The sequence below is a fragment of the Halyomorpha halys genome, unplaced genomic scaffold (genome assembly GCF_000696795.3).
Source record: "Halyomorpha halys isolate HHAL.00 unplaced genomic scaffold, Hhal_1.1 Scaffold1169.1, whole genome shotgun sequence".
In the NCBI taxonomy this organism is placed as follows: domain Eukaryota; kingdom Metazoa; phylum Arthropoda; class Insecta; order Hemiptera; family Pentatomidae; genus Halyomorpha; species Halyomorpha halys.
This window is the reverse complement of record NW_027116596.1, coordinates 175,102-199,689: the sequence shown is the minus strand read 5'-3', so window position 1 is coordinate 199,689 and position 24,588 is coordinate 175,102. Positions and strand designations below refer to the sequence as shown.

At 33.7% G+C, this 24,588-nt stretch overlaps 1 protein-coding gene across 1 annotated transcript in view; it reads right to left on the bottom strand.

Moving 5' to 3' along the window:
* The window catches only part of LOC106688641 (uncharacterized), a gene marked incomplete in the record, with an annotated part of 37,506 nt that extends 21,694 nt beyond the window's left edge, over positions 1–15,812 (bottom strand). Inside the window, 4 exon segments of the mRNA XM_067053323.1 lie at positions 2,945–3,079; positions 3,168–5,686; positions 8,065–8,213; positions 14,996–15,812. Coding sequence (XP_066909424.1) covers positions 2,945–3,079; positions 3,168–5,686; positions 8,065–8,084 — 2,674 coding nt within the window.
* Between the last annotated feature and the right edge of the window lie 8,776 nt (positions 15,813–24,588).

Genomic DNA, 24,588 nt, shown 5'->3' with positions numbered 1-24,588 from the left:
GACTTCCTAAGTCCTTTAAGGCGGATCCACATGTTGGCCGCTCGCCACGGATCGGAGGCTCGTACAAATGCTCGGCAAACAAAGAGCGGGCCATCCACATGTCAGTGTTATTCAGAGAGGCAAACATGGCGGATGTACTAGTGGTTTCAGCCATTGCACTTGGATTGTATTATTTTTATTACAAAAAAAGGAAATGAAAGGAAATTAAATATAAATAAATAAGATTAAATATAAAACTTATTATAAAAAGTACCAACAAACACCTTTAACCTCCTAACAGCTCTCAGTTGGAACTAGACAAAGAACAATGGTGGAGATGCTACACGAGCGCTCTCACGAACCCCTTTGATCTGTATCCAAAAAACCGACTCTCGACGGATCGGCAACGAGCCTAGGCCAACCAAGCCAAGCCACCCATCCACATGCTCGCGTATGTCTGAGTTCGCCATGGCTTGGCCAACATGTAGAGGCCCCTTAATAGTGAGTACAGACTGCTCTTGTCAGCCTGTATCCAAGCCCTAATCCAACTGCCGTCGGCAATGTTGTACATTTGCCACCAGAGCGAAGTATTTACACATACACCTACCACAATAAACTTCTTTATGTCCCTTGTTTCACTTAACAACTTTAAAATAACTTAAAATTAAAAAAATATAAATAAACTTATATTTAACAAAAATTAAAAACCAATTGGAACGTAAACAAAATTAAATTAAAGAAAAGAAATTAAACTTTTGGGTTTTAACGCAATTAATAATTTTTTTCACTCCTAGGGGGGGAGACAGCTGCTCCCTCCTCCCCCCCCCTGAGTACACCCATGATTGGGTTAGTATGAATCCATCTTATATGCATTCTTAATCAAAGAATTTTTACATAATTTTATGATTATCAACGGTCATATTGCGCTTACATTCCTTTATAGCCCGTATTTTTCAATTATTAGCAATGTTGGAATCATACCCAACATTTTGGACGAAATTTGGTTTACGGTTAATATGTTATCTAGGGATAGCAGCTTCACCTCCTGAATTCATTAATTATGATAGGTTTAATCCTACATTTACACTTGAAAATCTTGGGAAGGAGCCACCCATTGGTGGTACTTCAAGCATTAATTGAAATTAGAAGGTCTCGTGGCCATCTTCTTTTCAGACGCCTCGGAGGATTATCAGGGATTGTTAAGGATGAGAGATTAAGAATTAATGGGTTAGGATGGGTAAGGAGTTTGGAATGAAAAGACGCATATCTGTTTTGGCCCAAATTTTCAACGAACGGGATGTAAAGGTCTTTGTGGATGAGTTTATTTGTAACGTAATAAGAAGCATCTAGGATTTTACGTAGGATTTTGGATTGTAAGGATTGGATGCGGGAGGAATTAGATGGTTTGGTAGAGCCCCAGAGCTCAATTCTACATGTCCAAATTGGTCTGATTATCGTAGTGAATACTAATTTTTTGTAGTGAATGGGAAGTTTAGAACGTTTGTCAAGTAGGTGTTGTAGCAATCGGAATCTACGAGCAGTTTCTTGTCGTTTCAGTCTTGTTTGTGGATTCCAAGTAAGTCTCTTGTCAAGATGGAGTCCTAAGTATCGAATCTGTTGAACAGGCGTTTCGATGGATGTTAAGGATGGATAGCCGATCTTTTATATCCCTTTTAATATTTAAACAAGAAAAGTCCTTTAAGAAAGCAACAAATATCATATCACATCTTTCTATTTCAAGAAAAGATAAATTTTCGAAGTCATATCCCCATAATGTATTGTAATGGTTCTTCCGATTTAGGAAATGCGAATGTACTTTTCATTTATTTCAATAACTTTAATAATATATTTGAATAAATGTAACCGAAACTGGATAGTTTTTTTTTCTTTGTTACTTTTTGGTAAATTGGCTTCCTCAAGTGGTTTAACGGTTGGACGTAGCGGTGAAACATAAAACGAGAAATTAAGACAAGTAATTATTATTTCTGTTAAGGTTATTTGAATTTTCTTAATTTCTCTCGAGATCTTTAGTTTGAATTAAATATTCAACTAGTGAAACATTCGTGACAAAACATTGTTATGATGTAAAACAGTTTTAACTTGGGTGCTTTGCCTTCGAATAATAAAATGAGGCGTTCGAACGTTAAACATCGTAACTACAAAAATTAGAACTAAAACTTTGTTAAAGTTAAATATTTTATCTTCAACCAGAAGTCACTTACTGTTACCAACTTATTACCAACATTATTATCTTAAGAAAACAAATTTCGCTTGATATTCTTTCAATTATCCAAAACATCAGCGTTAAAACAGTTAATAATGCCGGAAACTGCAATTGATGATAAAATTGCAGTTACCTTGTTTTACGACATAGGCAGTATTTATCTGAAATAATATTTAAAAATAAATTGTTCATTGATCTACGGAAATTCATTTTGAAATAATTTAATTTATCATTTTACTCGATTCTCACTTGTGATTATTTTGGGATTCATGAATCATTTATTATTGAAATAATTCTTTTAGCAAATCACGTTTTACTATTATTACTGTAAACGTCATTTGAATTTTCTTAATTCCTTTCGAGATCTTCAAATTAAATTGAATCTTCAAATAGTGAAATGTTCCTGACAAAATTTTATTAAACGTGTGTAATTTTGACCTGCGTAATCTGCCTTCAGATAATTGGCTTAGATTTAGATTAACAAGATCCATAGGCTAATTAAAATTAATCAGTGAACATCTTGCTGTAAAAATCTAAATTCAGTTAAAATTATTTGCTAAAATAATTATTTCAATAATAAATGATCCATGAATCACAAAATAATCGCAACAAGTGAGAATCGAGTAAAAAGATAAATTAAATTATTTCAAAATGATATTCCATAGATTAATGAGCAATTTATTTTTTAAATATTGTTTAAAAACCTGACATGATTTTAATTATCTTTAAAAAATGAATTACCTGTTATTATTTTATTGTCCCCTTGCCTCCAGGTGTATGATGCCGAATCTGCAGTATTTGGCGAAAGCTGAACATAGTTATTTATGAAACAAGGTATCTCTACATTGGTGCTTGGGAATATATAAAAATCTGTCTCTAAAATTCAAATTTTTTTGGGGTTAGCTAATTACTTGCGAAGTCATAATTTGAATTAAAAAGTAATATGGAGAAAAAATAAATATACCTTCATTTGGCACGTCCCGAATCAACAATTCTTGAAAGGTTTCATCGATTATTTCTTTGGGTCCATTCTTTTCATCAGCTAAAAGTTCTTTGTGTTTATTTGAAATGAGTCTTGGCTTTAATTCGGGAGACATTTTGTAACTAACATCCACAGGACTATAATGAGAGCAATTATATTTAGTTAATTGATTTAAGAGAAATTTTTGGTCTTGATTATTAGAAATCAAGTTATTGATTTCCTGGAGAACGTTTGTGACAGAGCAAATACACTCCGTCTTGTGCATATGTTCACATTTCAATTTAGCAGGGTGGCGGTTTCCTGTATCTGGCCTGAAGATGTGCCCTACCTCTGTCGGTATTTCAATTACTATCATTTCCGTGCTTCTTTTAACGATTTGAAAATCCGAGTGGGTGCTTTCGCCACTTGAAATCAATCCCGTAGCTTTTGAAAGAATCGAAGGTGGTTTCTCAAAAGTGGAATAAATGGGTATTTCAGTATCGGTTTTTATAAAAGTCGATACTTGAGTGTATGTTTTTACAACAGTGGGCTTTAAAGAATCGGTCATGGCAAAAGTGTTTTCTTCAGAAGAGGATAGGTTCATTGAAGTGGAAATATCTTCGTAATCATAACAAGGATTGCTAACTCTACCTAATTTACTTTCACCAACAAACTCCCTTTTCTTATGTAGCTTGTCCTTTTCATGGTCAGTATTTAGCCGATTGGTGGGCTTCGACTTCTCCTTCAATGCAACTTCTCTATTTGGAACCCCCAAATTCAAACCTTTATGAATCACGTTTTTTAATTGTTTTTCTAAGTGTCTGTTTTTATGTCTGTTCATTTTTCTATTTCTGTGTTTTAAATAGGAAGTATTGGATGAACTGAAAAAATTGGGCCTGGACTTTCGGAATAAACAACTTTGATAAGTATGGAGTGGTATAAATGCTCGTTTCCTTTTGCTGTCCCACCTCGATTTACATCTAAATGTCCGCCTCTTAATTCTAGAATTATCTGTTGAACATTCTTCGGTATTTAAATAATTAGTATCAAAAGAAGAAGTATTACCGGAATCATAATTAAAGGAGCCTCCATAATCGGGTTCTAAAACCCCATCGTTTGATATTATTATATATTTAGCAATATTCAACTTATCATTGGTATCCATTAACCCGTTTTTATCTCCTTGTGAATTATTACAACCGTTATCAATTTTTAAATCTATTTCTGCAACTTTGTTTTTTAAAAAAATATTTTTTTCTTTTCCTTTTATTTTATGTTTCTTTCTTTTTGCTTTGTTTCCAATAACCTTTGTTTCCCTGTTAGGTTCGAGGGTATTACTCGCACAACTGTAGCATTCACAACGGTAATCTTCGAATTTAAATATTAAAGGTAATTCAGAATTTGTTGTACATGGGGTAAAACAATCAAAAGTTGTTTTTTGATCTTTGTACTTTCTTCTACAACCACAACGTGAAACACATGTAAAAACCTTATCATTTTTTATTTCTTTGTCCCGACACATCGTTTTTTTGTCTTTCCTGAATTTATTCGGTCTAGCTATGTCACCATTATTGCCACATTCGTTGGTGGTTTCTTCTCCGTCTATACAAACGTTTGGTAGTGTTTTTTTATGATGATGGAGCAATATGTCAGTTGGTACGAAACAGCTCGATTTTCTTTCGGGCGGTTGAGCCCATTCGTACTCTCCTGGTTCTTCCTCAATATGAATTTTTCTTTTTCCTGTCGTTTGGCAAAATACGTCTGTTTTTTTGAATGGCTTACGCGCAGTCGATTTTGGAAGCAACAAATCGTAAACCATTGACATTGAAAGATTATTAGCTTGGATTTCCTTTTTGTTTTTCCATTTCCAGGCCTTAAAATTGTTCAGTATAATTTTGGATGGTAAAAATAATCCTCCAACACCTTTGATATGTGGATAAATTAACTTATCGTATTCATCTTTTTTCTTTTTATGAATAGGTTTTCGTTTTTTAACTCCATAGCAATAGTATTGACTATCTCTCGTTCCTTTCAACTTCAATTCAGGTGCTATTGTTCTGATATTTGATGCCCTATCTACCGCGTTAAAAAAATGTTCACTTTCTCCTATTCTCGAAGGTATTTCCATTCTAGAGGAGAAAGGGTTCATGATAACTTTGTAGTTTGGTAATAAAAGCTTGGTAGAATAATATGAATCATAATTTTTTCCTATCCTGTTGAAATTATATTGAGGAAAGTGTTCGAATTTCTTTTCTCTTGCCGACAGATGCTTATTGAAGTAATTAAAGTCCATTTTGTCAGTCTGTTGCAATAATGGATATTTTATTAAAGTGCTATGTTGATGCCTGAAGATTGGACGGAACAGATCCCTGTAAGACTGTAAAACATGCCGGCTTGCCTCAACACCACGCCTACATTCTTCGAGTTCGTCTTTTGGTTTGTACCATGAGTTCATGTAGTTTCTTCCATAGAAAATACCGTTATTATTGTGAAAAAATAATACCATACAAAAACCGCAAAGCCTAAAAATGAAAAAATAAAATAAATAATTAGAGAAATAAACTGATGATGAAGGTATATAGATAAGCACGATGAGATCTATAGTTGATTAATACACAGAAGTGTATAATGCGGTAAACGTTCTAAATGGCCCAGGCTACCAAAGAGTCTTGATAAGTTTCAGAAATGACCAAAACTGTTTTTAAAAAACCTCTCACAAAATAATCGAATAAATCTGTGGCCTCTAAGTTGTTCTATTTAACTCAGTAATTTAATTAATATTTAATAGTAACTGTTTGCAATCTTAAGAAGCTCGATACGTCCCTTAAGAGCAGGTGCCCTTTATTGCATCTTTATAGTTTTTTAAAGCTAATTGTGAGAGATTTTTGGAATCATTTAATGTAAACATATAGTTTATAACTGTACAAAATTTACTCCCTGAAGGAGTAAGTAAAAGAGATAATGGTTGTTTCTCATGATTCGCGATTCTTCACGCAGGTGAACCTGCTCCCAAATTTTGAATTCAAAACGCCAGAAGCAATCTTAGTTTAACTATGAAACACGATTCCACTCATTTAAAAGAAGCTTTAACTAATTTTCATAAATAACAAGAAGAAATAAAAAGTTACCACAATCAAGGTGGTACTTATAGTTGGTTATACTTCTGAAGGTTGTAGATAAATACGGACTCGTCCAAAGGACAGTGATTTTAATCCAAACATTTTTTTTAAATTCAATTTTTGAATTAAGTATCTTGAAACGCTTAGCCTCAAATTTGAGGAGAAGGGGGTTATTTTTTTCTTAGTCGATTACAAAGGTTCATAGTCGAAAAAAAGAAACAAAAAGGTAAGTCAGTAAGATTTTTTTTCAAATTTATAATTACGATTAGCGTATATTTCTTAAACCATATCAGATACAAAACATTTTAATAGCAACATTCTTTTAAAAACATTAATATTCTTCAATTTTCGAATAATTTCTTTCAAACCACCAATAGTCAGCTATTCATAGCAATGATAGTTGAGCCCCCTTAGGAGTTTATCATCAATAAACCTATAATTATACGGCGATCATTTTGAAAAATATATCATATTAGGTCCATGGGCCCCCAGAGTGAGGAACACTCTTTACCATCATGTTTTTCGACAATTTTTATTTAAATACATGGACAGATCAATTTACACTGGCTTTTAGGAAAACAGCAAAATTCGAAGCTATTTTTACAAGACTATGAGTACATCCAAGAATCCAGATTACTTAGAAGACTTCAATTGCTTGCTTGAAAGCTTTGAGTAAAGGTGTGCAATCCGTGGCTCGTCTTAAACATTTTTCCTGTCCGCGAGATTCATCTTATTTCTACAAAATATATTTAATTTATAATTGCCAAAGAAGTAAAAACCAATGTATTAAAAAAAAAAATCCGTTATTTGTGCATCCAAATATTTTTATATTTCATTTTTAGTCTTATACTTTTCTTAACAATGAGCGTTTAATATCATTATTATTGTTATATAATCTAAGCTTACCTATAAGAATAATAGTAATCATAACAATAATAACTCATTATGTTTTTATATAATTGTATATGCGGCCTGCGGAGTTATGATTCATTTCCAAAGTGGTCCGCTAGACCACCTGGCTCAGAGATACTAGGCTATGGGTTTCTGCCTTGAGCATAGATATTCGTCACAGATCCCCCTACTCAAACCAGTTCTTCATTAGCAAGCAGGTGAATACACCACGGGTTTCTCCAAAAATCCATTCGAGTATGGCTAGCTACTAGGCTGGGTTGACATACATTTACAGATTATTGCACTTATTTATTTACTATTAAATAGAAGGGAAGGAACTGGAGCAAGCTGTTACTTCAACATTGTCATTATAAAGTATCTAGTTCAAACAAATTTATTTGTTGATCACATGAAAAAACAAGTTTCTCAAATCGATACTCATACTTGGAATGTATAAGGCTTAGTATAATTCTAAGAGAGAAAGACAAGTATCCAATGTGAGAGTTCTCTCACTGGTTTACTAGTCAAATGCAAAAGAAACCAGAAATTTTATTTAATCTGAATGTTAACATTTAATGATAATATATATATTAATTTAATTGTAGAAACAGGATATTTATTTACTTTCTCCAAGTAAATCACATGAGGTATGAATCACAAGTGCATATCCATGTCTGAAAAAAGAGATTGTGTCTTGCTGATTGTGTTAGCACAGAATAGAATAATGAATTGATAAAATTTTATCAATCTTTCCGTTACGTGCACTTTTTCTTATATCTTGTAAGAACGGTTTTTTCTTTTATGCCAAATCGGGAGTTCAAAGTAAGATGAAACAGCGTTAAGTAAATCATGTGTATATTTAAAAATTAACAAGAACATATGATTCTTACCAATTAATGGCATGCCACATAACCCATGATGGTCACCTTCTCTTCTCGCAACATAAAACGCTAAATCTAGAACCATTGGGAACCCGAGTCATCTAACACAGTATTCATCCTTTCGCTCATATTTTCTTACTCTCTTCAAACAGGAACACCTGCTCAACAAGCGATGGAATAGTTGACAGGTGACAAAAAGAGATTAAATTTTATAGTATCAGAAGATATTAGAGGCGATAACATAACATAACAAATTCTATTAGTCCCTGGCCAAACTATAAATATCCCCCATGCCTCAAAGTAAATAAAGCAATGATAAAGACTAAATTAACTTTCGATCGAGTTCGTTCGCTAGATTCTTGGCTAGAACAGTACTTGAAGGTGTGTATTATAATGAATCTTACTTAACGTTTTTAAAAAATGTAGTGAAAATCTTTATAAATGTTTTAGGAGATTGGAATTGAAAAAAAATAAATATGGTATTTTTTCAGTTTCATAATATAAAAACATATGATTATGATGAAAACCTTTTCTTTACTTAAGTTACAATTAAATGAATACTACTTTTCCACAGTAAATTTGTTCCGTGATACATTCCCATCCATTAGATTTTCCTCTGTTACAACGGTTAACTCAGATAAATCTATTAATTATTATTTATATCTATTGCATTGTCCATTTATACTGTCCATATTTGGTTTCAATGTAAATATCGTAAGTAAGGTCAAGACAGAAAACGGAGAAAATTCTGAATTCCAATCATTCAAAATATGACCTTGAGTGGGTACCGAGAAAGTGGAGGGGAAGGCATTCTCCCCGTCCATTTCAATATTTGAGTGGTCGTATTTCAGAATTATCTCCGTAGTTTGTAATGTTATGTTATAAAGATAAATGTATATCCAAATATTGTTAACTAATAAGGTAGTCCTGCATGTAGCATGGGTCTCCGTGCAGATCAGAAAGCAGTTCAATATTCCTTGTGCTTTTGGCCAGATGACGCTTGGGTCAACTTAAAATAGTTAACATAGTTTTCAACTTTACTATCTCACATTTTGTACAGTTGTGTAGAGATAAAAAATGTGAAATTTTACTGATATATCAACTCATTTTTTTAATTACGGAGCTGTCAAGGTCTCATAATGGACTAAAAAACAGAGAACGTTAAGTTTTGGAATTGCTGTAGAAGCATACTTAATTTGTAATAACTTGAAATATGGGATAAGTGTTACTTTACAATATATTACATGCCTTTTTATGGAATAAGTGTCATTTTACAGTATATTACATGCCCTTTTATGGGATAAGGTTCATTTTACATTATAATACATACCCTTTTATGGGATAAGTGTCATTTTACAGTTATTACGTGCCCTTTTAATCACACGCAACGACATAAAGGTTAGGATAATTTTTTTCTTCTCTTGAAACCTAGTTTAAATTATTTTCAGAAAGTTAAAAATGTATTCCTTATAAAAGGTGTATTATTATAAATCACGGATATGAAAACGGCTTTAAAGTTAAAAAAATAAAGCGCCACTGTCATTTTTTTTTCCAACGCTGTAATGTCATTATCCATTTGGATCCTGGCCTAGTGAAGCACCGTCAACTTCCACCGCTCATTGAAATTTAGTTTGTATCCTCTGAGACGACAGTCATTTATGTGGCTGGATGTCATATCAAACTTAAAGAAAAACGAGCAGCGATGATCTTCCCTGACTCCAATACTATGAAGAAGAGCACCTAAGTAACCATGGCCAGTGTCAACTGTAAAAGCATCCATCACGAGGAAGATGGTGACCGATGACCAATACCTACTGTCCCTCCTCCAGATTCTTGATAAATTCGCGGCAACTTAGCTCTCAAAGTTGCATTAATAAGACACTGCGGCGAGGAATCAGGTCTTAAATCGACGGGAACGATTCAGAGTTCTGGAGGGACTGGACTAGGAAATACTCTTCCCTCATGGATACAATAATCGATAGAAATGCGGTTTTGTTACCAGTCACAGGTGTATGAGTCAGACAGACTGCGATGTTGCTACGCTGGAGTCGTTCAATAATGCCTAATGCAGCTAATTCTCTAATGTACTTCTCAGATTCACTTTCCTTCTGATGCTCCTAAGGCAAAACCAGCGTTTATTCTCAGAGCATGGTTCTGGATGACATCAAGCTTTTTTAACTGTTGAATCTGAAGCAGTCACCAAGTGCTCACCTCCGTACTTCATTACAAGTATCAGTTAGGTCTTTATATGGTAAGGCCAGCACGTCCTGGGAAGCTCCCTATCGGATTCTCGTCAGTCCCTTCAGCAGATCCAACCTCCTTCGCTCTAAAGCATTGTTCTCAGCATGCGAACTCCATGTTCTAACAACAAACCGTGTATCCAGGTTAATACTAAGGTAGGTGGAGAGTATGTCTGCCTCAACCTATCACCGTCAAATGATAGGGAGACGTGTTTACTCTATCTCTTAGTCGATAGAGTAAACAGCTGTAATAGTCTTCAAGTTCTCCATTTCCATGTTATTTTATAATGTACTGTTTGAAAGATGTCTCAGAGCAACAACCAAGGCCGATCTGGGACAAAAATACTACTTGAAGTTGCCCAAATGACCTAGTCATCCACGTACAGTAAACGCATCCACAAAGTAATAATAATCTTTATTTATTCTGGGATTGATCCCTTTAGAATAATATACAGGCATCAAAATAAGTCTTTAGAGCCTTAGAGTAAAATATAAAATAAAAATTAAATTATAGAACGTCATAAAATATAATAAAACAATGAATTTGAAAAAATAAAAATGAACAACAATTATTAACAGAATATATAAAATAAGAATTGAAAAAATAAAATAAAACCATATGCCACATCATAAAACATAAGATGACTAACACTTCTGATAAATAAAAAGTCAATAAATATAAAGAACAAAAATGATAAAAAAGCAAATACAGTTAAACTAAAAATAATAAATGAAAAGGTCTAATTTATGCTAACATGCATATTTACAAATATAAACGAAAATCCTAAACATTTAATACAGAAAATATATAAAGCTTTTTTAAAACTTTCAATTGTTATTCTTCTGGAATTGGGTAGACAGAAGGCAGTCGAAGATACGTGATTTGAAGATTGGAAGGGTATAGAGTGTTATGGTAACACTGTAATCTCCCTGCTTCGTCTGTCTATTGTTAATGTTTTCCTCTTATTTGTGTTCAAATGTTTATGTCTACATTTCAATGAATAAAAACCTTTCTAAAGGTTCTACTCTGTGATTTGATTTATACCTACTCAATTCAAAACAATTTTATTAATTTAATGTATAGTCTCTAGTAAAGTTCAAATGGATCTCACCCATCTCACCCAACTAGATTCGAGACTGAGTCCAGTTCTCCTTCCGCAGGTAAGGAATGGGTACATTGGCTAAATAACTTCTTGGATTTGGTAACAGAAAAGCTTACACATGAGGACAAATTTAAGGTATTTACAAACTACTTGTCTCATAATGTTTACGATTTAGTGAGTGATTTGGGGACATTCCGAGAAGCCGTAGATGCATTAAATACTATTTATATAAAAAAGAAAAACGAAATCTTTGCTAGACACTTGCTCGCAACAAGAAGACAAGTAGGAGAAAGCATAGATAAGTTTGTACAAAATTTAAATCTCCTCGCCAAGGAATGTGAATTCAAAGCAGCAACAGCTTCTCAGCATAAGGATGAATATGTTCGTGATGCTTTTATTAACGGACTGACATCGAATTCTATACGTCAATGACTCTCAGAGAATAAAATTTTGAGTTTGAAGGAGGCTGTAAATCAAGCTCAGACCCTGGAAATGGCTCACAAACAATCCGAACAATACCAGGAAAAATACTCTGTCAGCTGCATGCCATCCAATGTTGTCTCACCAGAAGAAAATTTAGAAATAACATCTTCTGTTCTTTCTGCTATCCCCAGGAAGGGGGGTAATTGCTTTTTTTGTGGTTACAACCGTCACCCTCGCTCAGTGTGCCCTGCTAAAGACGCTGAATGTAGGAACTGCAAAATAAAGGGGCATTACGCTTCGGTATGTAGGAAGAAGAAGAATTCAGTGAGTAGTACAAGAGGACCAGTAGCAGCTGGCATAGTCTTAGCAACCATCAATGGTGATCCCTTGAAAAATCTAGCAAAAGCTGTCGTAATAGCTAAAATAGATCGTCAACCCGTACAGTGTTTAATCGATACTGGAAGCTCGAACAGCTTTATTAATTTGGATATTGTTAAGCATTACGATTTGCGAGTCTATCATGAAAGTGGAAACGTATCAATGGCAACTACATCTCTTTCTTTACAAGTAAGTGGATATGTGCTTGTTACCCTTGAGCTTTTAGGTCACAGTTATCCTGAATTTAAACTGTCTGTACTAAAGGAGCTCTATTGTGATAAACTACTTGGTCATGATTTTTTAAAAAAACATTCTGGCGTACAACTAAAACATGGTGGAAATAGAGAACCACTTACAATTTGTTCGGCCTCAGTAGCTAGATTAGAGTCTCCACGATTATTCTCCAATCTCGCTCCAAATTGCAAACCTATAGCTACAAAGTCAAGAGTTTATTCTGAGTCTGATCAAAGATTTATCAAGCAGGAAATAGAACAACTACTTTCTGATGACATTATTGAGGAAAGCAACTCTCCTTGGCGAACCCAGGTTTTGGTTGTTCAAAATGAAAATCATAAGAAGAGGCTTGTTATAGATTATTCTCAAACCATCAACAAGTTCACATTATTAGGCTACCCTCTACCCAATATGGATGAGTTAGTAAGAAACGTAGCAAAGTACAGCCTTTTTAGTACAATAGATCTGAAAAGTGCCTACCACCAGGTTCCCATTGCAGATGATGAGAAAGTCTACACTGCATTTGAAGCTCAAGGAAGATTTTATCAGATCAAAAGCGGAAAACATTTTCAACTCGTTACAGATGCCCGTTTGTTTTCCCCTGTCAAGATATTTCATCTAAAACTGATAATGTCTTTGTCAACTGTTTCCCATATTCGGTATGCCGGCATTCATACATTCAGATAGAGGAATGTCGTTTCTATCAGAAGAACTAGTAACCTTTTTACATTCAAACGGGGTGGCTGTTAGTTGAACTACTCCTTACAATCCTCGAGGCAACGGCCAAGTGGAACGTTATAACGGTATAATTTGGAAAACCATAATGTTGGCGGCCAAATCTCTTGGTCTTAAATCAGATGATTGGGAAAAAGTGCTTTCTCAAGCACTCCATTCTTTGCGTTCATTACTGTGCACTGCTACTACTGTGCACACCTCATGAAAGATTCATTAACTACTGCAACGAAAGGAATTCTAGTACTGTGAGGCCTCGGACTATCCTGAATAAAGGGCCCATCCAGAGTTTCCACACTAGGCAGAGTAGTTTGTCTTTCTTCAGATAAAGCACCAGAACTTTCATCGCTATGCACGATGACAATGAGGTTTATTTCCAAGAGTTCCACCTCTTCAACCATATCCTCATATTTGCTATTTCGTACATTCCTTTAACTAGGACTGTTGCATTTGGTATCAACCATGATGGGATGGAATTTCCGTTTGCAGTCAGACTGAACGAAATTAAGTTCAGGTTGAAGGGATTCATATGAAAAAAGATCCAGATTACGGTATGATATGATTTAGGATTAAATCATTTGACTGGTATGTCGTACTGTATTTGAATCAGATCGTGAGATGAGAGGAAGGGAACGGGGTGCTGGGAAGAGAAAAGGATTTTTACAGAAGGTCACAGATAAACAGGTCTAATCTAATTAAAAGGTGTGATGTGTAGGAGAATAAGGAACAAGGTAAAGATTGAGGGAAAATATTACGTCAATAAGAAAGGATTTGTCACTGGTTTGAGAGAGCATGTTGATGTTAAAATCACCAATGATAATAATATTGGAATAAGTGGAAACGAGTTAGACAAGGGAGGATTCGAAGGTGTTATCGAGTAGAACTCAGGGAGGTCGATAAACGATAGCAAAAACAGGGGAGAGGATATGCTTCAAATTTCAACAAACATGTATTCTGCATGAGGAATGATAGCAGAAAGGGAGCGGAGTAGGATTTTGACCTTGAGACTAGCATGAACATACAATCCGACACCACTTCCAGTACGATCTGATTTGACATGGCGAAAGAAAGCGTAGTTGGGAAGAGAAACTTGAGAGGAAGGAATAAAGGGTTTAAGCCATGTTTCGGATATTGCTTTAATACGTTAAAAAGTATCGAGGAAGTACCGTTTAAATCCATTGAAGTGGGCAATAAGGGATTGTGCATTAACGTGACAGGAACTGAGGACATTAGTCATAACTGTTGGGTGGTAAATGGAAAACTAAGAAAAAGGATAAAGGTTGAGGGATAGAGAATAACAATATTTTATATACTATTACGATTATATAGAACGTAACAAAAATAAGAAATTGAAAGGAATTTGTTGCTTGAGTTATCGAAATTTGAAAAAAATAGTAAATAAAGATTCACTTATAAAAAAAAAAAAGAAGAGATGTAAATTGAAAAAACCGTGCCCGTGTAGGGCTAAATATGTGAGGCGACATATTTCCGTGACAACGTATACTCTATAATCCTCTTACCCCCACCACCTCACTCTTACCCATCCCCACCACTACCTTCTCCGTTACGGGACACTTTTGCCTGCATGACTTTCAGCATCTATAATCCTCTTACCCCCACTACTACACTACTAATTACCTCCCCCACAATCTACTTCCGTTACGGGACACTTTTTCTAACATGGCATCCCGCAAAATGATTTATAAGACGTCACGTCAAAAATTCTATAAGTCCCATTATTAAAGTGTTGAAAACATAAAAATAAATATAAATAAAGTATCTTTTATACAAAAAAAGAAAATTAAAACAATATTGTGATGACTTGGATACCGAATTCAACTGAAGACGCCCAAGTCGCTGGTCTTGCCTATAATGATCGCTGGGTAGCCATCGGACTGCCTGCATCTGACCTTACCTCCGCTGAACCAGACTACTTGATTTTCGACACTTTCTGCTTCTTCCTGGCTAACCAGTATAGGTGCTTCTTGGCGTGCTTCATCGCTTCGCTTTCATATGCGCGGTATGTGTCGTTTTCATCCCAACTTACATGGCAAGTGGAAAAATACCTTTTGGTTCTTCTTTGCAGCACCGGGTCAACTCTTAGTGTTTGACGGACAAATCTCACTATAATAGGGCCTGACGCTCCTTTCTGTTTAGACTTGAGCAGTACTGCGTGGTCCAGATCGTCCGGACACAGTTCACGCCCAGGCCTGCACCAATACTGAAAATCGTTCCCACCAAGGTCTCCCCTTGTTTCTGCAGGATTCCTCTAATTTCTAAAGTGATTTTTAGGTCATTTTGCTCCACCTGATTAAGTCTACCCTCAAGATCCGATAATTTAACTTTAGGGTTTTTGTTTTACATGGATAATTCTTCCAGTTTATTTTTCTGCTGCTCCAGGAGGGCTTTAATCTTCTGTGCCATTTCCATGTTTTCAAAGGAAAGCTCGGACGGCTTCTGAAGAGAGTTCTTAATGTCTTTCTGCTCTTCAATGCCCTAAATCTTAGCCTTCATTTCTTTAACCTCCTCGATTAAGCCCATTAAGAGATGAATCATAGAGGTGGGTTCATTACCTTTTAATGTGCTGGACCCTGATTCACATTCATCAGGGGTCCATTTTATAATAATATCCGGTTCTGAGATTTCAATTTTGATGCATTTAATACGACATATGTTTTGACAATTGGTACATGAAATTTTCAATTTCTCTCGAAATTGATTTATTGCAGCCTTTACAAATCACCATCTTGATTTTTAAAGGAAAAGTAAAAAAATTAATGAAGTTTAAAGGATCACCAGTTTGGATTTCGAATATCCCACTCTACTATCCAGCAATGTCATCCTGTAGTGGACGTAGTCGTCTTCTTTGGAGCGCGGGAGTCTTTTTCGATGTAGAACTGGCTTTTGATCGAGTCTGGCACCCGGGACTGCTTTACAAACTCCGTAAATTCCTACCTCCAACATACTTTCTCATCATTCGTTCCTTTCTCATTGATAGATTTTTCCAAGTAAACCACAATGGCTCCTATTCATCCCCCTATTCTCAATCCGCTGGTGTTCCTCAAGGTAGTATCCTTGGTCCCATCCTCTATACAGCTGACATTCCAACCAATCCTAACACTATCCTCACCACGTATGCCGATGACACATGTGCCCTCGCTGTTAATAATAACCCATTAATCGTATCCCAAAATCTCCAATCCCTTATCACACCCCTCGAAGAATGGTGTCGTAATTGGAGGATTAAGATAAATTCCAACAAATCGCATCAAATCACTTTTACCCTTCGTCGTAAACCTACTGACTGTCCTACAGTTTCATTTAATGATGTAACTCTTACCCCTGTCGAACAGATCCGCTACCTTGGACTACATTTGGACAAACGATTAACCTGTAATCCTCACACAAGACTGAAAAGACAGGAAATGGCACGTCGATTTCGACTATTGAAGCACTTACTAGACAAACGGTCTAAACTTCCAACACATTACAAAAGACCGATCTACATGACTGTAATAAGGCCAATCTGGACATATGGAGTTGAGCTTTGGGGTTCCACTAAACCTTCGAATTCCTCTCATATTCAATCTTTACAATCCAAAATTATTCGTAAAATCCTCAATGCTTCTTACTTTGCCACAAATAAAATCATGCATAAAGACCTTAATGTTCCCTATGTAACCGATCTAGCCCGAACCAGATATCACTACTTCCATTATAAACTCTCTAACCACTGAAGCCCCCTAGTTTCTAATCTTGCATCCTCTTCCATTCCTGACAATCCTCCGAGGCGTCTGAAAAGAATATGGTCACGAGACCAGCTAATGTCAAATGTCATTAGAGTGCTACCAATGGGTAGTTTCTCTACACGTCTGTAACACTGCAATTTAACTTAGACCAGATTTGCTAAATGTATTATAGTGTACAGTTATAAATAGCAACAAATAAATATTTAAAAAAAAAAGTTTACAGGACTAGAAGAGGTAAATAAGAACATAGTAACAGTTAGTTACACAGCCACTTACGAATAAAGCGCTCAGCCAAACAAATCCACACTCCAGTCCACCTGTACTGAGCAGCCAATATCTTCAATATTCACTATCTTATCGCTATTTTCTCCGGAAAAATTAGAGTGTCTAGGGCCAAAATATTTCACTAGATTTAGCCAAATGTAAATTGCGAATATATTTTCGCTAGAAACTATATGAAGAGAGAAAGAGATACCACAGAGATGTTCACGGCACGAGTAATACTCTAAGACTGAAAGTATTCCCTAAGATTAGCCTGGATCGCTCAAGAACTCACGGGGTATGGAGACTTTAGACAGATGGAAAGAATAATGATTATATAGGTACGCAATAGCAGAAATGTCACGGAGAGTGCTGAGCGGGTCATAGTTGATTGCATTGCCTTTGAGGCACCATCGAGTAAGGATGGAAGATCGTCAACTCAATCCACTATTTCCTGAAGATAAGAGAGGTACCTCAGGCTATTTAGAGGAACCGTTAGGAGTCACCTCATATTGATGGTGACAGAATAAAAATGAAGACAAAACAAACTAAACAAATGACGGAAAGGCATGAGCCTGTGCATAGGTCTGTAGCACAGCCTAATTTCCTCATTCTACCAGAACAATATCCTTATACAAAATATAATAATTATAAAATAATAAATTATTTTACTGCAAGTTGTGCCTTTCAGGGCCCTGTTTCATAATAAAGTATAAACTAATACTATTAATCTTGTCGATTTAACTTAATACAATTACAATGACTTGTACTGTAGTACTTTTTAACTCCTGTAATATCACTTGTCCTCCCTAGTGCACTAAATATTATCAAATATAATCACTAAATATTAGTGCAATTACCACGTTGTTTCTATACTTGTATTTTGAACCAATACTATTAGCTTTCATTATGAAACAGGGCCCAGGTATCCATTAGATTCTCAAGATTTTTGGAAATATTGCATTCTTCAGTATCCCTAAACCTTCCTTTCAAACTGTTAAAAGTGTGATGTAAAATTCATTTTTTATTGTATAAATGTTGCTCTGTGGCAAACTGTGAATATATCGATTGTATCACAAGCTGGTTTGTAACGATCAGTCGGGGAGCCACCAAGCTTTTGTGTATGTTGTGTTGTTAGTTCTCACTACAGTAAAAACGTTTTATATTATCTAACAGTATCAAATAAAACAGTAAAAACATTTTATTTGTGTCTACCACCTCCCGCGTTCAACACAAACAAGTTCTAAAGATTGATTACGCTCATGTTATCTCACCAGATCTGGAGTCAAGTGAACTCCGCTCGAGTATCCTATTCCTCAATGACTGAAGACTGGACGGAAGACAATGACTGAAGACTGGTTCCCTCTAGCATTGTTGAAACATCAAAAAACACTAGTGCCCCTTCGTTACATCTTATTGATCCTAGCCTATATCTCATTTCCACCTACCTTCTTACGTTAGTAACAGCGAGCATACCTCAACATGTAGTATTGGGAGTAATGAGAACATAGCAACCAATCTCGATAGAAAATAAATTTTAGAAATCATATTTGTAGCTTTGTTAATCGTTCTAATGAAAATGAATCTTTGGAATAGTCAATACTAAACCATAACAAAAAAAATAGTTTAAGATGTGCCACTATCAAAAAATGCAGCGATATAAGCCTAAGCCCTAAAACATGGTAACTGAATTTTTTTATGAATTGAAGTTTTTGGCACCATCGTCTTTTTTAGGTATGAATTCATGAACTATCGTTAGTAAATTTTTTTTCTTAAGATAATATTTTTTTTTTTTTTCGGCCAAGACTCCCATTGAAGTCCTATACTGCCTAACCATGGTTGGGGGTCAAAGTTCTTCATTTTGTGGGACCTCCACTCAATGAAAAAAGTCAACGTCCCAGGCCGGATTCGAACCGGCACCGCCAATAGACATCACATTGGTAAGACTGTGTCTTAACCACTGAGCTATGGGCGCCCCGGGATAATAATGTTGATATTAAGTTAAGATAATTGAATGTTGGGTAACATCGTAAACATTTTCATATTTGCAGTTACCACGTTTTACTACGAAAAGCCTCGTATACTTCGTGAGGCCTTACTGTTAAAATTGTCCTATTTTATATCTTTCCTGATGTTTCAGTTTTAGTTGAAAGGTTTTGACTTGTAAATGCACAATAAAAGTTTTTTTGGCAATCAAGTTTTCAAGCATTTCCCTAGGGGAGCGCAAGTTCAACGTCCAGGCTTAGGTCGTCCGTAGACGTTTTCGGTTTGGGACGTTTTACATTCCCAACGCACTTTTTTTACAACCCCGCCGTAATCTATAGTGTAGAGTTGTCTGTTTTTAATTAACATTATACTTCCCATATTACCTTATTTTTAAACATTATCAAAATTGTATTCAAATTGGTGCATCTATTATCAATTTTGAGGAAGGTGAGGGAGTGGGTAGACATTTCAATGAAGTTCTGGAAACATATGCTAAGTACTCTTGAAACAAATCGGGATTTTATTCTAAAAGTTCATATACCAACTGCCGGCTTGCAATCTGTATTTTCCTTAAATATCAATCTTTTCAGATCATCTAGGCGAGGTATAGGCTGAAATACTTGTAGGGCATTGTGCCAAGGATCCTTCTTTTTTTTATCTTATTCTCTATTAGGTTGCTTAGAATATGCCTTCTTGGTAATACTTCTCAAGTACCCATCATAATTTTTAATGAGGTGTAGATAGTTGACCGTAGATTAATGCTTGAAGAAGTTTGTCAGGGGGGGGGGTGCGGTCAGCAAAGAACATAAACAAAAAAAAAACATATTTATTTATTTTATGCCTAGTATTAAATAAATATGGTTTTATTTATTTATGTTGTTCTTTGCTGACCGCACCCCCCGACAAACTTCTTCAAGCATAATTTTTAATTTATTTTCATTATCTGCTATACTCAAATAAAATGAAAAGGAACTTTTCATTAATAGTTTGCAGCTAAAGCAAAAGTACTGGTGTGATTAGATGTTTTTTACAGTCAGCTGGTGAATCATCAGAGCCAGTTATCAGTATTTTTTGTATTTAGAAGTACAAGGAATCAGAACAATAGAATAACCAATAAATGAGTGAGGCTCCTGTACCAATAATGAATTATGTACAAAAACAGTGCATAATAAAAACATAATTATATAAAGTAATAACCTAAAATACAATACCTCATGACAGGTACAGGAAAAGAATTAGTTATTGTGAATCAGGAAAACAGAACAATGGATTTTGGAAAAATATAAATAAAAAGTCAAGTTAATAAAATTTAATCCAGCCTATAGTCAATAATTGGCATCAGTTAATATCATAAAACTGTCCACTCCATATTCTTTTTAAAGAGAAAGTTCTTTTTCAGTAGTGTAATTTAGCATGCAACATACTTTCAGCTCAACATAACATGATTGCCACAAGCAGGGTAAGGAGAAAAAACATAAATCATTTAGGACAACCTTTATTGAATGCATAATGGTCACTTTACAATAAACATATTATGGTAATATTACAATATAATATTAAAATTTAATTTAAAAAGCACTTAAAATTATGTGGACATTTTACCACAAACAAAAGTAACAAGTCCTCTCCCAAATAAATCTCCTATACCTACCAAGACCCTTGACACTGCCTTTCAATAATACAATACATAACATTATACTGTTCACTTATTTGTATTACTTTATAATAAAATGGTCACCTAGATATAACATTATACTAGGAAACGAGTTGACTATTTTAAATTGATTCAAACACTTCATTAAAACAAAAGAAATAAAACTTTGTTATTTATCTATGAATGACCAGGAAACATCAGAAAAGGCACAGCCATTCCAATAAAGTATAAAATAAACAGTTTAACTCTTAGCACTTCATATCTTCATTTTCCGCTTACCCTGGGCATTTTCTTTCTTTCTTTCTTGCACAATGTGGTAACTTAGTCTGCTCACCCCAATTAAAACAATAAACCCTGTTACTTAAATTTTTAAAATTAGTATATTTAGAATTTTTTTCAATACAGAAACAGTTTTACTGGATTAACTAATTATATAAAAATGTAATGTATCAATGTAACATTAAGTCATTCGATAGAAGCTGCAATTTTTCATTTTTTTTTTAAAGTATTTTCTGAATTTTTCCTTCATTTTAAATATATATTTAGATATAATATTTATCCTAAAAATGACTTTTCAGCTAAATTATTAACTTTTTTGTCTTAAGCCTACAATAATTGAGAAGTTATTAATATAAATGCTTCACGAAATTACCCCACATAACAGAGTCAACAAATTTGATTATTACTTTCATGAAATAGGCACTACCGAACAGCATACATATTAAAAACTGGATCTTTTACATAAAAAATCCTATATTACAAGAAAACATAAGATCTGTAAAAGGAATGATTGTTTTATTCCACCCCCTTTTATTGTAAAAATTCTGGTGCTTATATACTTCACATTAAATTCTAATATCAGCCATACATATCTACACATTTAAATACAAGTACTGAATCTGTGCAAAAACATTATAATTAATATTTATTTTTTTCTTGTTTTTTATTTAATAGAAACATGATTTAAATATAACAGTATAATCAATTTTAAAAAACTTACTTCAATTTAGACAATCGCAGTAATAATCAGTTATTACAGATATATGATTTAGTTCTGTATTGTCACCGAGCTCTTGGATTAGGCCGCAAAGTGCATGTGTGATCTCAGATAAACTGCTATGCAAGTTAATAATATGTGATATTTATCTGACTGGAATAGCAAAATAAAAAAGTAAATAAAAATTAATTATTACCAATGGGTATTAGGAAACACAACAAATATGACAAAAGCAAGGCAAAAACTAAGGGTCTATAAATTTTATTTTGCACACAATTATAAATAATGGGGCTTACAAACTAGATACAACAGTGCACCCTAATGGCTAAACAAGCTCACGTCAACAGCTATGAGAAAAAGGAAAAGCTGCAGAATACAGGTACAACATGGGGAATTATTGTTAAGACATAACTGCTTCAAACACCATATACACATATATAATATAATATAAAGCTCCTCATTACTAAGTATTAAAAAAAAATGTACTTAAAGTAGAAAATGTGATCGTGTTAAAACTGTTATCATCCAGTCTGTTATAACTAACAATAACACATTAAGTATTAATGATTCTAAAAAACAAAATAGTACAATCTTGTACTGAGTAATAGCGAGTCATTAAGGTTGATATTCTTATCTGATAATTATTCTTATAAATATGCATGACAATCAAAAATCAAATACAGAAAATCAAAAAAAAAAAAAGTCCAAAATAACAACACACTAAGATTAAATAACGATAATAATCACTAAAAATATGTCAGAATATATATTTATATATATTAAAAACACTTATTCTAAAAATAGGATGTGGGTATTGGTACTGTGAACAAGACCTATAATGTTCTTCATTTTGGCACAAACCACAATAAATTATGTTTTAACCTAATGAAAGTTATCAGGTCGATTATAAACATACATTTATTTAAATATGTATATATCTATATATATTCATAGCATGTATATTAAGTCTAATATATATTTTTAGGAACCCATATATTTTCCTCTGTTCCACTGTAATGTTTATTCTCAAGTACAATTTATATCACATACATAAAAAAAAAAAAATTAAAAAAATAACTTAAGGGAAAGGAAGAAGTTAATATTTGAGGCATTAATTAGTTGCTTACTAACAATCTGTTAATAAAATAAAAATAATCCTCTGATAAACTTTGATGACAATAAAATAAGAAAATAAAACTAATTATTTTTTAAGCAGAGAAAATCACAGATCCCAATAAAAACTAAATGACTGTTTCAGGGATATAGGAAACATGCAGTCTTATAGTAAGCCCACTCGAAATGAATACAGATTTTTATTGAAATTTATTACTACTTCACAAACTGTCTTGAATGAGTAGGGCATTAGAAAATAGGTGGAAAAAAAGACATTTTTGTGATAAATATTTTAACTTAGGCACTAAGGAAGAAGAGAATTACGGCCAAAATAAAATAATTGATTTTAAAATATAATAATACCTAATAAATACTTAACAACAGTTATCACAATTATTGGATAACATTAAAATTTCTTAAAGTCGGCGACTTTGTTGGTATGACTGAAGAAAATGCAATGTTAGTTATAGGTAACACTTCAGTGACCTGGTTTAAGAAAGGAGGTAATTACTAATCAAATGACAGGAAATGAGCAATATTACTGTTCCAATATTCTTGATAAGGTGTGATTGTGTTTGTCTGTATATGTGAGTATTAAATAACACACACGTACAATTTAATAATACATAAGTAATCATTAATTTTAGATATTTTATCATAGGCTGTTTGATTTTAAGCAAAGCCCTGAGAACTATAGTGTTATGAGTATTGCTTAAGTTTATTCATTTAAATATATATATAATTTTTTTAAAGAATAAATCACATTGTATAAAGTAAAATTGATGTATGTAAATAAGGTGGTTCTAGGTACCACCATCATATGATATGTAAAAAAATTAAAGACCAGGATTTCGATTCAAGTTTCTGAAAATACCATCATTAAGGCCACAATACACTAAAATTAAACCTAACTTAATGAGTAAATAGCAATTGAGCATATATACAATACATGTATCAGGTAATATAACTTATTAATATTAGAGATTTTCCTTAATTAAATATAAATTTAAAATCACAAGAAAATGATGCCAGCTTCTATAAAAAAAAATCTGAATAAAGCAGGATTTAATGTAAATTCTTATAACCATCACACTCTGTTATGACAGACTATTAAGGTGGAAAAATCACAAATTTGTTTTTTATATTTTTAAGGGCTAGAAATAAATTACTGGAGTCTTAGAGCTAAATTATATATTAATGTGGAATATTGAACACATTTACTAAATTGCACCCATTTTGTGCTAATGCACAAAAACTTTTTAAATTACACTAGATACAAAGACTTAAGGCACTTGTTGAAACAACTAGAAAAATCAAGTGTGTAAACTAAGGAACACAATCAATTATAAAACAAATAAGAAGATAAATGAATGTTAATTGAGAGGGGTAAATAAAAGGTAAATAGCCTAAATTTCAGAAGGAATGTAATTTTAATATTAAATGAAATAACCTGTTTCCCATTAATTAAAGAAAATTTTGATTGCACTTATCAGGTCCTAAGACCTTTAAAGGGAAACAAGAGCTCATACTTAATGCTGATTCAATAGGCAATAACTAGAGAATGTAACCACCCACTCACTATAACCCGCTTTAAAAATAATTAAAAGTACATGAATATGCTCGTACATACACATATAAATACGTGTATATGTATATGTATATG